The sequence below is a fragment of the Wickerhamiella sorbophila genome, assembly GCF_002251995.1.
Source record: "Wickerhamiella sorbophila strain DS02 chromosome Unknown contig2, whole genome shotgun sequence".
In the NCBI taxonomy this organism is placed as follows: domain Eukaryota; kingdom Fungi; phylum Ascomycota; class Dipodascomycetes; order Dipodascales; family Trichomonascaceae; genus Wickerhamiella; species Wickerhamiella sorbophila.
The window spans coordinates 1,234,189-1,246,751 of NW_020194005.1; the positions used below are offsets into that span (position 1 = coordinate 1,234,189).

A 12,563-nucleotide genomic window follows, 5' to 3' on the forward strand; every position below is an offset into this window, starting at 1 on the left:
TAGTAATACGAAAATTCAAGAAAAGTCCGAGGAACACACTCTACCAGAGGGGCCTAAAAAGCTAAATAAACCTACATCACAAAGTATCGAGACGCTTGGGCTCTATTGAGGTATGAAGGAGGTCCATAAAAAGTCTGGTAAAAAAAAAGATAAAATCCCTGAGCCAAAGGAGGTTGAACTGACTCCTAAGCAGCTCAAAGAAAAACGCAGAGAAGAAGCCCGAGCAAGAGCGGCAGAGTCGCGAAAAATCGTCGCAGCGGGAGTCGTATCTTGGACAGGCAAGCTTCCTGCCCAACTTCTCAACGAATATTGTCAAAAGTTGAAATGGGAACGGGTAGAGTACCCGATCAAGGGCTCAAATGATTCACATGTTGCATCCGTTATCGTTGCCCGGCGTAATCCAAAAACAAACCAAGTCGAGAAAATTAGATTCGATCCACCCAAAGATCTGGTTCAACCACAGCCAACCCCTTTAGAAGCTCGGCACCTTGCTGCTACTTATGGTTTGCACAGAATATCGTCTCATAAGAACTGGAAAATGATGCTCCCCCCGATGCATCGTGATTTGTGGGTGCAATTCGACCAAATAAAATCTCAAGCACCGGAAAAGGACAAATGGAAGTGGAGTGAGGATCCATTTCAAGCGGAAGAAGAAAGAAAAATGGCTACTCAAAGGTACAAGGAACAAAGGGAACAAAGCCGCGAGTCTGAGAAGGAGAAAGTTCTTCTTAATGCTATTAAAAAAGTAACTCTCCAAGAAACCAAGGTTGATAGCCCAGAAAAACCCTCTAAGAGAACCAATTTCAACTCCACTCTCAACATGTCCAGACCTATGCGAGAATTAGTTGAAATTACCATCAGAGAGAATGGTGGCTTCCAATTTTCTTCGGCCCATGCACTCGATCCTGAGCTACCAATCTATAAAGAGATTTGTAGTACTATCGGCAAACTGGGGTTCAACAAAAGTCAAATAGAAGAGGCTCTGGAGTACTCTAACACTCTAAGCCGAGCACTGGCTTGGCTTTTGATTCATGTTCCAGAGGATGATCTCCCAAAACTGTTCAGGCCTACAACACTTGGAACCACTGCTCGAATTTCAGCTGCAATGAATGTGGAGAATGCTGTATCGAAAATCCGCCAATTCGGATTTTCGGAGGACATCGCTCGCGATGCGATGGCACGCATAGGTGGTTCTATGAGCCAGGCGATGGTCTACTTGACACACCAGTTGATAGAAAGAGTACCGATAGAGAAAGAATCTGAAGACATCTGGGCTGAAGAGATTCAAAGCGTGGAGGCAGTTTTTGGTGACCACTTCAAAGAACTCGATGGGAAGTCGTGTAAGTTGGATTTGGACGGCGGACTGACTATTTATTTCTACAAGCCCGTTGCATATCCAGACAATATTCCCGGTATTGGAATCACCGCAAACTCTGAAAGCATCCCCAAGTATGTTGTTTTAGATGCAATTAAAAGGGCTGCACAATACGCCGAGCAGCTGGTTGGTGATTTTATGATTTTGAGTATCGCAAACTGGATTGCAGACAATTTTGACGAGATCAAAGCAAACCCCTGCAAGCTGGCTCAAATTTCAAGCGGTGTCAGTGGAACAATTGAGCTCCCCAGTGTTGTTAAAGATAAAAAGTCGACAAAGGCACGCAGCAGTTACCGCTGGAGGCCACTGGATTCGAGCCGTTTGCTGAAGGAACATGAAACAAGGTTTGCTGGTGAGAAAGGAACGAAATTGCTGGCATCTCGCCAGTCTTTGCCGGCTTGGTCCAAGAAGAAGGAAATTCTCGAGGTCGTGACAAGCAATCAAGTGACTTTAATCACAGGTGAGACAGGTTCAGGAAAGTCGACACAGGTAGTCCAATTCATTCTGGACCAAATGATTGCTTCAAAAACTGGTGGTACAGCGCACATTGTCTGTACACAACCTCGCAGGATTTCAGCCATTGGTGTTGCGCAGCGCGTGGCTGATGAGCGATTGGTAGAAGTTGGAAGCCAGGTGGGGTATATTATTCGAGGAGAAACCAAGATCAGCTCGGATACACAATTGAAGTTCGTTACCAGTGGTGTATTACTTCGTATGATTCAGTCCGATCCTAAGATGCTAGAAAGCTTCAGTCATATCGTTGTAGACGAGGTTCACGAACGCTCATTGGACAGTGACTTTCTTCTGATTCTACTGAAAAGAATATGCGCGAGGAATAAAAAGCTCAAAGTGGTTCTAATGTCAGCCACCGTAGATCCTGCTTTGTTCATAAATTATTTCAAACCAGTGTCAGGTACAGTTGGTTATACCCACATCGAAGGTCGCACATTCCCGGTGCAAAAGTACTATCTTGATGAGGCCATCCGGCAAACGGACTATGTTCCTTTCGACTTGGCAGAAGATGGCGTTAAACCAGATGAAATTGGCAGAATCATCACCTCTATGAGAGACGGACTCGATTACAACCTTATTGCCACACTTGTTGCCTATATCCATCAGGTAGTACTAGGGCAGAAGGAAGGCAGTATTCTCATATTCATGTCTGGAGTTGCAGAAATTGAGCGCGTTGTAAGGGCTATAGAGAAGGAGGTTCGGAACACTTGGGTTCTTCCACTTCATGCCTCACTGTCACCAGCAGACCAGCGCCTAGTTTTCAGAAGCCCTCCAGCGGGTAAGAGGAAAATTATTGTTTGTACAAATATCGCGGAAACTTCAATCACTATTGCGGATGCTGTCGCGGTGGTTGACTCAGGACGAGTTAAAGAGACTGTCTACGACCCATCCTCTAGCGTTATCAAACTGGTCGACAACTGGACATCTCAAGCTTCAACAACACAAAGAATGGGACGTGCTGGACGTGTTCAAGCTGGAGTCTGCTATAAGCTATTCACCGCACAGATTGAATCAGAGAAAATGATTCCTCGGCCAACACCAGAGATCCTTCGTGCTCCTCTGGAATCACTCTATTTGAGCATAAAAGCGATGAAAATAAATGATGTTGAGAAGTTTCTGGGTGGAGCACTGGACTCACCAAATGCATCTGCTCTAAAAGAGGCCCGTGACAATCTCCTGAGATACGGCGCAATCTCGTACGAAGACAGTGCTTTGACTCCTTTGGGTCAGCACATGGCTCTGATTCCGGCAGATCCGAAAATTGCAAAGCTGCTTGTACTATCCACGATCTTTGGGTGCCTACCCATGGGTCTAACTGTTGCTTCCATTGTGACAGGAAAACCCCCCTTTGTAACTCCTCGAGAAAAAAGAGAGTCCGCGAAGACTGCACAACAGCAGTTCAATACAGAAGGTAACGGTGATCTTACTGCTAGTGTTCTGGCGTACGAAAGCTGGCTTTCAAATCAGCGGTCTATGTCACGAGGAGAGTTGAAAAACTGGTGTACAGAGAACTATGTTTCGAACCAAGCCTGTAGGGATATCTACTCATCTCGGCGACAATTCCTGAGTAACCTAGTGCAAACTGGGTTCATTGATACCGACCGTGAGGATCGGTTACCGGAAGAGTACAGAGCTCACGATGGTAACCTTAAGCTGATCAGAGCACTTGTTGGCGCAGCGTTCACACCCAACATAGCAGAGATTGTGTTTCCAGAAAAAGTTTTCAAAACAGTGAGTGCAGGCACTATAGAAGCAGACCATGCAGCTCAAAAAATACGTTACTTTACTCCAACAGGTGAGCGAGTGTTTATTCACCCAGGCTCTTTACTGTTTGGTGTGAATAAGTTCGTGGACGAAGCAAGCTTCTTGAGTTATACATCTTCAATTGTTTCTAGCAAGTACTTTATCAGTACACTGACTCCGCTAAGCATTTATGGACTGATTTTTTTCTCCAACTTGATTGAAGTTGATCCATTAGGTGCCGGTGTAATTGTTGATGGTTGGACCGGCCTCAAGTGCTGGCCCCGAGTAGGTCTACTTGTGCAATTTTTGAAACAGAAGTTCTCGGAGCTCTTGATGCGCAAATTCGCGAATCCACACCTGAATATATCCTCACACCCTGTTATGACAGTCGTACACGAGCTTATAGAAAGTGACGGAAAAGGGAAGTTTTAAAAGCAACGGACTAAAAAAGTATATATCATGGGTAGAAAACTTTACACTTCTTTCACTTAGAGTAGTATGAATTTTTTGTTCATGTTGTTTTTGTTTGAACGAGCTCTAGCTGAGTTTGGGTTGGTAGCAGTATCTTCGTCGGACTTGATTAACGGCGCACCCGTCCGCATCAAAGATGGCCATTTAGTCTTTTGCAATGATGAGCCCTTGCTACAGGCCAGCTTCGTGGACGATAATGTGGTTTTAAGCGATAAGATTGTGGCTGCATCTGCTGTTGGAGCTGGGATTGGGCCAAATGCCGCGGGGCGCATGAGCGTTCTGAGTTCTCCGGCACATAAGTTCAACCAAGCAAAGAATTTTTTGAGCTATGACGTATCTGTGCTATTTTCAGTGAAAAAGACAAACGATGGCAGTTTGAGCTTATTTGTCGATTGGATGAATCCCGAGTACCGGGGCATTCCAGTAATGCTTCGCATCACGGAACTCGTCTATCCTACACCTATTTCGAACATTACTCGAAACAAGGTCGTTGATAACGACCTCTCGTCTCAAGTTGAACTTGTTGAGCCCGATCTGATCGAGAGCACGACTTCAATCGCTACTGCTGCACCTACTACTGAGCGGCCAACTGTGTTCAGTACTGTTTATGAAACAATTCTCATCCCAAGAACACAGACTGACCCCAAAACATCCACAGTCACTTTCTATCAAGAAATTGTTGCAACGTTTACAACCGAAACGGTTACAGCGCTGCCAACACCGAATGCAGGCTCAACGCTCGATGCAGAGCCCGTCAATCGGTTGGTCTAAGGGCAAGGGCTACATGGTTACTTCAGGCTTACCCTGACCAGTGTTGAGTCTTATATGTGGAGGATTGGGAAACGCACCTTATCAACGACCCCATTGTTACGAAAAATGTCTATCGAGTTTGTGTCTACCAATAATGCCCCCCCTCCGGCCGCACCTTATTCCCAGGCTACCAAGGCCAATGGCATGCTTTTCATCTCTGGCCAGGTCCCTCTGACCCCGGACGGAAAGATGATCTCGGGTACCATCGAGGAGGAGGCTCAGCAGTGCTTTGACAACCTTAAGGCCATTCTTGATGCTTCCGGCTCTTCTATTGACAAAATCTGCCGTATTGGTGTTTTCACTGACGACATTTCTTACTTTGGAGGTGTCAACACTGTTTACACCAAATTCTTCGACGGCCACAAGCCTGCTCGCACCTTCGTTGCCGTCAAGTCGCTGCCTTTGGGTGCCCGTGTGGAGGTTGAGGCGATCGCTCTCGCCTAGGAAGACGGCGATGGCGCATCGTTCGCACCATCTAGCCATCTTTGAATACACTCTGCATCTACGACAAGTACTAGCTTAAAGGTATAAAACTACAATTCTGTACCAGGCGATTTGAAGGCCTTGATGTCTGCAAGCAGTTTCTCGGTCAGTACGAGCGCTCCTGTCCGGGAAAATGCGGCGTTAACGATAGACTGAACCTTGGTGAGACCTTCACGGGCGACAATTCCACGGAACAGTTCGCTCAAACGAGGCGAAAATTCAATGTACCACCGATGGTTCCATGCTGTTAGCTTAACAATGAGCTCCAACGCCTTTGTATAGTCCCTAACTTTATAATAATGCTCAAGCAGCTTCCAAGCCACTCGGTGAGAGAAACGCATTTCTAGTGACTTCTGGAAAGCTTGAATTGCCTGAGGTTCATGGCCGAGTCTCTGTGCAACTGAGCCAAATACCTCCCACTCAAGTGAGGTTTTGTTGAAGGGCAATTGTTGTGACTCACGGTGGACGAGTTCCCGTTGCCAGTCCGAGTATGCCCTCACATCTTCGTAGAGAACCATGAACAGCGAATCAAGTCTCCGCTCGCACAGGCGTTTGGATTTTATGTTACGGCTCGCGGTTGTAGACATTTTGCGAGCTGTAGGTGCTTCAGTGCTTTCCAAATGGCCGTTACCATTTGAAACGGTTTCGCCGGTTGAGCCATTGTCAGTTTCCTTAGGTTGTGTTTCATCGGGGTTTATGGTCTTTGTGTCAGGAGTGGTCTCTTTGCTTTTAGCATTGGCTTCGGTTTCCATGAGGAACACCTCTCCACGATATCTCATGAGTCCCGGCCATCCGACTTTTTGGAATATCATACCAAGTAGATCGAAGGCACGAAGGGCCGACCCTTTCAGGCCACTCGCTGGAAGTCTCAAAAGCGAAGCATCGGCTGTCTCGGAGTCGTCGTTCGAATCTACTGCCCAGACTTCGTCAATGACACCATCGGTTGGCAGAGGCGAGTGAATTTTCTTGGCGAGCGGCATCCTTATGGTATCCATAGGCGCACTCTGCTGCAACGGAGCTGAGTTCAAAGTCAAAAGAGCTTGTTCATAGTTTTCCTCAGCGATATAAACCTGGGTCAAAACGTCCCAGGAGAAGAACTCTACCGGAGCAGCAGCGACCGACCGCAAACCAGAGTCATGGGCCAGATCAAGACGACCCTTTTTCAAACAGAACTCGGCTTCCAGCGCCAACATCTGCGCATCACGTGGATCGGATTTTACTCCAGCGACCATCGTCTTCACTGCGTCGATTTCTTTTTCACTCATAATTAGCACCTTCGCCAGGAGAGTCTTTGCCGCAGAGTGGTACTTTGCCAAACGCTCGAGGCATTGTTCCGCTAATTTGAACTCACCAGTGACTTCCAAAACTTTGAGGAAGGTATCGACCATGAAATTGCACTCAAGACTGGGTGATTGAACGAGGTAAGAAGCACCAACCTGTGGGCCAGCCAGGAATAACTGCTCAAACGCATCGAAAAACTGCGCTGCCTCGCGAGGACTAGAAAGAGGATTCTCATGGCGGCAACTAGCAACAAAATACTGGTCGGAATCTTTCAAAAGCATCGCTCTCATCATAGCGCTCATATAAACCTCTCGCCAGTGGTGATCGGCAACTTTGTGTTCTTCGCCGCGGAGGTCGAGCGCAACAGCCTCCACAGATCCAGGAATTTTTGCGTTAACACGAATATCCAACTTTGAAAAGGCATTGTAGGAGCAATATGTTCCAGCGGCAATTTTCCATCCGGGAGTCCGCCCGAACCAGACTTGGGACTCACCAAGAGTGAATGTTAAAGTATTCAGATGGGCAGCGATAGCAGCAGAACTAGAAACGTCAATACCGGTGGTGTAGTGATATGTCGACGACTCCTTGGTCTTGGTGGTTTTGGTTAGTTGAACAAGATCTGGCGCGCCAAGCGATCGAAAAGTGTACAGGGCCGACGTGCGAGTGGAAAGGCACTCCATGTTTTCTTCTTCCAGTACTCTAACAGTTAGTTCTTGCTCCTTCTATACCCAATAGTTTATACTTACTCTGGAATCGCGCCCAAGAACCCCGTCATAGCTAGGTGATTCGTGGCTTTGTCAGAACGTGTCGCGGCAGGACTTTGATTGTATGTGATTATCCTTATGTGATTATTCTGTGAGCTTTTCGTATATGTACACCTTGTCTTCTGTAACGATAAAATCGCTCCAAAATTTGTCAATTTCTTGACCCAGGATACCACCAGGCTTAATTAGCTCTAATCCTTTGCCCATCGCTGTCTTCGGATCGGCCAAAATCTTGGCGATAAGGTTGGATACCGCGGATTTATCGACATGATCAAAGGCTTGAACAACAGCAATTTGTTTCCAATTTCCAGGAAGCTCGTTCAATGAAGCGGTTCCGATGTAGTAGTCGAACGAGCTCCATGCCTGCTCCAGCTGTTTCGTGTCTTCGGTCTTATCGTAGATTGTCAGCGGCCAGACTTGACCAAACCTTGTCACACCTGTCATACATGAGGCGACATCCAAATGAACTACTTTGGATGTGGCTGATTTTTCTCCGTAAAGGTTGTGCCATGTTTCCAGTGCGCGGCCCCCAGGGTAGTTCTCTGCCGAGGACCGGGCCTTGATCACTGAGACTGCTATGTTCGATGCAGCAGAGAGCAAGGCTACAATGGCCACAAATTTGCCGGACAGATTTCGTCGCTGCCGGTAGTAAAGGTAATCTGCCCCTCTCGCGCCTAGGATCGTGAAAAGCGGTACGACGTATATTATGAATCGCCACTCTTTGTGGGGTTGTAACGAGTAAATCAGCACATAGAGGAGGCTTGCATACGCAGCAGAACGCATTGGCACAGGGCTTGTTGATAAAGCAACCATTCCCAGGAACAATGGGATAGGATTGCCCATGATGTTGGGCAAGTGGACGAGGAAGTAGTTTCCAAAGGGTTCGACACCCCACAGCGCTGATTTGCCCTGAACAACGTTGAACAGCAGGCCTTCCAGTTCAGGCCAAGTCGGCCAGTGTTGCCAGAAGAAGGAATCGACCGCCACAGAGAGTAAGATGCCCGCACCTCCGCTCATCATAGCCACTTTCAACGTTTGCCCAAAGGTCAATCTTCCAGTTATCAAATACAAAAGAGCAAAAGATGCGGCCAGCAAAACGAGTTCTAGCCTAAAAACTGCCGCACAGAATCCGAAACATGCTAATGCCTGGCTGTATTCGCCTTCAAGCGCTTGGGCGTAGCCGAAAACCACGAGCGGCATTGCAAGCATATTGGGCAACGTTCTTGAAGCGTAAAACAGCAAGTGGAATTCTCCTAGACAGAAGAGAACGAACCAACGGCTCACTGCCTTGCCCCTGAGGGGGCCATAGATTCGGGCGATTGAAATACGCAATCTCAGCAGGGCGAACCCGTTGATTATGCCCAATGCAAGACGAGCGAACCTCAGCAGCTCAAACTTGGTTGCAGAAGGCCACACAGCGTGATATATTTTAGTTATGGTGGCCAAAACACCAGCGCCAATAAAAGTTCGAGGGACTACACCCGGGAACTCAATGTGGTCAAACTTTGACACATCAAAGCCGTAAAACAGGAGATCGTGAATTGCCTGTATGTTGAAAGACTCCTCTACTTTGGTGTACGGCGCTAATACAGCATAGTACACAATAGCCGCCAGCAAGGTGGCGGCCAGCAGGCCATCAATGACCATGTCAGCGGTGCGCATTAGTGTAGTCAGACTCCCTCGGCACGGGGTATCGCGATAAAAGGAGCTGAAGCTGGTCGTCTGCGGGAACGACGAACGTGGGGGCCAAAACTGGCAGTTTACCGCGGTCAATTAACAGAATTCAGCCCGCCGGTTGTTTGCTGGATTTCACTTCAATGAAAAATTAGAGCATCAGCTTATCGCGGGAAATTTAGCCAGAGAGGTAATTTAAGTATCTACATGGTGTCGTATTTATTGGATAGAAGTTGGCAGCAATAGTTAATCGAGTTGCCGTTTGCGGGCAAAACAAATCGGAAGTTGGCTGTGTCTAATTCTAATGAGCCAGAGGGGTCGTGATGTAATCGCGCATCCTCGTATGAGGTGGATGGAGGAGGAGGCGCATTGGCTCGCGTATGATCGTCGAGCGCTATGCGACAAAGAGCGGGGAGGTGCCAAAATTTCACGGAAAGTGTTCCAAGAACGAACCTCTTGTAGAAGAAACAATTTTTGTTCCATTTCGAGCTGTGTTCAGTAGCCCGGAGTTTGCCTCACATTTCGACCGTTAAACAAGATCTGCAGTCCGCCCCTCCTATCGGCGATGGCACATATTGCGTACATAAGCAAAATGGCCTCGATACTCGGCTAGGTAGCTAGCTCTGACCTAGGCAAGGCTCAAGTAAAACTTTAGAACAGTGATGCTGTGACAATTCCTCGTTCAAACTTGTGAAATTATGCTCCAGCCAAGTCCAACTCATGTAATAGTATGCGATCCGTAACGCATGCAACCTCAGGAATATTCCACTCACGGGAGCTGCCCACAACATGTGGGCATATTTGGAGGAGGAGTTGGAGTCAGGGCGGTAGCGCCGTGTCTACCCGTCAACCCAGAATCGACTGGGATCATAGTACACATGCACAGTTACTATATCGTACTATTAATTACAAGTTTAGATCAATGAAGAAGGTTCCGTAGATTAGTCCAAACAGCACCTTTACCAGTCCTTGGCAACGTGTCCAGGCTTCGCTTCCCCCCCTCCGATGTTGGAAAGTTGGGCGTTAGGGCTGCAGGTTTGTGCAGGTAAGAAACCTCACAGCAAAATGCCCGGTTCAAGGTCTGGCGCCAGCATATAGGAAAGAATACGTGAGATTCAGTATATAAGTAGACAAAAAGACATGCCTCATACGAGTGAGGTGGCTTCTCTCGAAACCCAGCTCCCGGGGGTCGTGTGGTAGCGGGAGGCCGCGATGTATCAACACTCCCATTGAAAAAAAGTCACGCAACCCACACGATCGAACACGTTTATCAACCCTGGATCAAATTGCCGTGAGCGTTGCTGTAGCACACCGACAGGTACTCTGAGTCATGGTTTGAGGAAAATTAATTGATTGCGATAGATTTTCCGAGAATAAATCCCAAGATCTTTCGCGTCACCTGGCCCATTAGAGGTTTTTCTCTGAGGTCGAGGTGGTCTCATGCAGGTCTGGTCAGCCCTACCTTTTCTGGTAAGTACCTGGTGTGCCTGATTTGTAACACACCTAACCTTGGTCGCTGCAAGGCGGCAGCTAGAGTGAATAAACCTAAACTAGGTTTCTATTTCCCTCACCTGCGAAAAACAGAAAACACCCCCCTCAGGGACGTCTCGCCGGATCAAAGCTGTCCACCCAACAGTATACCATTATTCAGTGGATTTTGTTGTACCATAAGTAATTTCACGGTTAAATTACCAGAAGCCGCTGTTAAAAAAACTATTCGGGGTCAGCCAAAAAAAAACCTCCAGTAGACCACCGCACGCTCGTTTCAACCTCCAAAAATGCATTCTAATGCTCCGGAAGACGGATTCCAGTGCCTTGTGAAGTCGTGTTCGTTTGTATCCTCGTCCAAACGTGAGTTCAATGCCCATAAGTTAGCCCATGACGGAATTAATGCAAAGCGTTGGCTCCCATACACATGCTCACAGTGCCCTGCCCGTTTCTATTCGAGCGACGACCAGATGCGCCACGCCGAGTCGCAGGGCTCGAAGCAGTACGTTTGTCCTCGGTGTCCAGAGTCTTTTTATTTCAAACCTGGCCTGGAAATGCACTACGAAGTGGCCCATGCCAATGAGCCAAACCCGGACATCCCGATCCCCTTTCAGTGCCCGCACTGTAAATTTGTCTGCAAAACCCCTTTGGGCCTAGAAATGCACCTCCGCTGGCGGTATATGGGTGCATGTTTGGCAGAAATCAGCGCTTCTGCCAAGCAAACAGCCTCTGGTGCCGATCCAGTCGGAGGCGCGGGTCAGCAGCCATCGCCGACTCTAGGCGAAGATCCCCATCGTCCGATCGTGCAGCCTATTGCAACGAGGCTGAGTATTGGGTGCCCGTCGGAATTGTCTGGAAACTCGACGCCAGTGTATGCTCCAGTTGCCACGCCAACTTCAGGGTCGGTCTCGGTGCCATCGTCGGTAGCTGGTGCAGACGCCTCCAACCAAGCTTCACCTCGTCAGACGCCTGATTTTGGTCCAGCTAGCTTGGGAGCCAAGCCCAGTTTGAACACACTGGCTGCCGCAGTGGCCGCAAATTACCAAGAGATGCTTTCGCCGACCAACTCAACCGATATGGTTATGGGAACCTACACACCCGATGATGTCCAAAGTAAACAAATGGCCACTTCGAGTGGTATGATTCCTTTAGGGTATTCTTCTGCAAACATGTCCTTCAAAAACGGTGTGGTAACCCCACTGTCGAACAATTCGCCGAGCGCTACCCCCTTATCTACAGTTTCGAGTGCCTACCGCGAGACATCGACATCTTCATTGTCGTCTCCAAATCCCGAAGAGTTGTCTCCTTCATCGCGGCTTGGTGTACGTAGTGGAGGTGACAAGCCAAACACTTTCAGCTGCTCAGACTGTATGGAGAGTTTCTCTTCGCGAGAACTTTTCAACTATCATCTACGTACGGCACACTTTGTGCCGTTATCCTCTGAGCGTAAGTTCGAATGTAAGACGTGCTTCAAAGTGTGCACGACTCAGTCTGGGCTCGACTATCACAACCGCACACATCTCAAAAGTATCGAGGAGCGACGGGCTTACAAGTGCCAGGAGTGTTCGCAGGTGTTCACGGTGCGATCGACGTTGTATCGTCATCAGCGCACACAGCATGCTGCAACATTGGATGAACGAAAGCCCTATAGGTGTATGTACTGCGGCAAGGCGTTTGCATCCCGGTACAATCTCAATCGGCATGCAGATACTAGACACCCTGGTCTGAGTCGTGAGCCTCTCAAATGATGAACGAAAAAACACAAACCAACCAAAAGGCCCCATTAGCTCATAGGCAAAAGGCATGCCAGGCTTGCCTCATATTTCTACTCCCAATCTGCATATACCCTGAGTGGGCTGGACCTGGAAGTCAAACAAACATTCTCCTTCTTAGGCGAGACAGGAAAGGAGCAAAAGCTGCGAGATCCCAATCATATGCATATTCTATAGCCTCACGAACAC

The 12,563-nt window shown here is 48.0% G+C and overlaps 5 protein-coding genes across 5 annotated transcripts; 3 read left to right on the forward strand and 2 right to left on the reverse strand.

The window, feature by feature from the left end:
* Positions 1 to 112: 112 nt before the first annotated feature.
* On the forward strand, positions 113 to 4,063 carry B9G98_03977 (Putative ATP-dependent RNA helicase ucp12; the record flags this gene model as incomplete). Its single annotated transcript, XM_024810534.1, has 1 exon — positions 113 to 4,063. The coding sequence occupies one exon, from the start codon at positions 113 to 115 to the stop codon at positions 4,061 to 4,063; it is 3,951 nt and encodes a 1,316-aa protein (XP_024666302.1).
* An 81-nt stretch (positions 4,064 to 4,144) lies between these two features.
* B9G98_03978 (Protein MMF1, mitochondrial) lies at positions 4,145 to 5,356 on the forward strand (the record flags this gene model as incomplete). Its single annotated transcript, XM_024810535.1, has 2 exons — positions 4,145 to 4,863; positions 4,900 to 5,356. The coding sequence occupies 2 exons, from the start codon at positions 4,145 to 4,147 to the stop codon at positions 5,354 to 5,356; spliced, it is 1,176 nt and encodes a 391-aa protein (XP_024666303.1).
* Positions 5,357 to 5,445: 89 nt separating this feature from the next.
* On the reverse strand, positions 5,446 to 7,451 carry B9G98_03979 (Uncharacterized protein C31F10.16; the record flags this gene model as incomplete). Its single annotated transcript, XM_024810536.1, has 2 exons — positions 5,446 to 7,375; positions 7,423 to 7,451. The coding sequence occupies 2 exons, from the start codon at positions 7,449 to 7,451 to the stop codon at positions 5,446 to 5,448; spliced, it is 1,959 nt and encodes a 652-aa protein (XP_024666304.1).
* A 73-nt stretch (positions 7,452 to 7,524) lies between these two features.
* Positions 7,525 to 9,102, reverse strand: B9G98_03980 (Dol-P-Man:Man(7)GlcNAc(2)-PP-Dol alpha-1,6-mannosyltransferase; the record flags this gene model as incomplete). Its single annotated transcript, XM_024810537.1, has 1 exon — positions 7,525 to 9,102. One exon carries the CDS (start codon positions 9,100 to 9,102, stop codon positions 7,525 to 7,527), a length of 1,578 nt encoding a protein of 525 aa, XP_024666305.1.
* Positions 9,103 to 10,892: 1,790 nt separating this feature from the next.
* Positions 10,893 to 12,350, forward strand: B9G98_03981 (hypothetical protein; the record flags this gene model as incomplete). The annotated part of the gene is made up of 1 exon (XM_024810538.1): positions 10,893 to 12,350. The coding sequence occupies one exon, from the start codon at positions 10,893 to 10,895 to the stop codon at positions 12,348 to 12,350; it is 1,458 nt and encodes a 485-aa protein (XP_024666306.1).
* Positions 12,351 to 12,563: the final 213 nt, after the last annotated feature.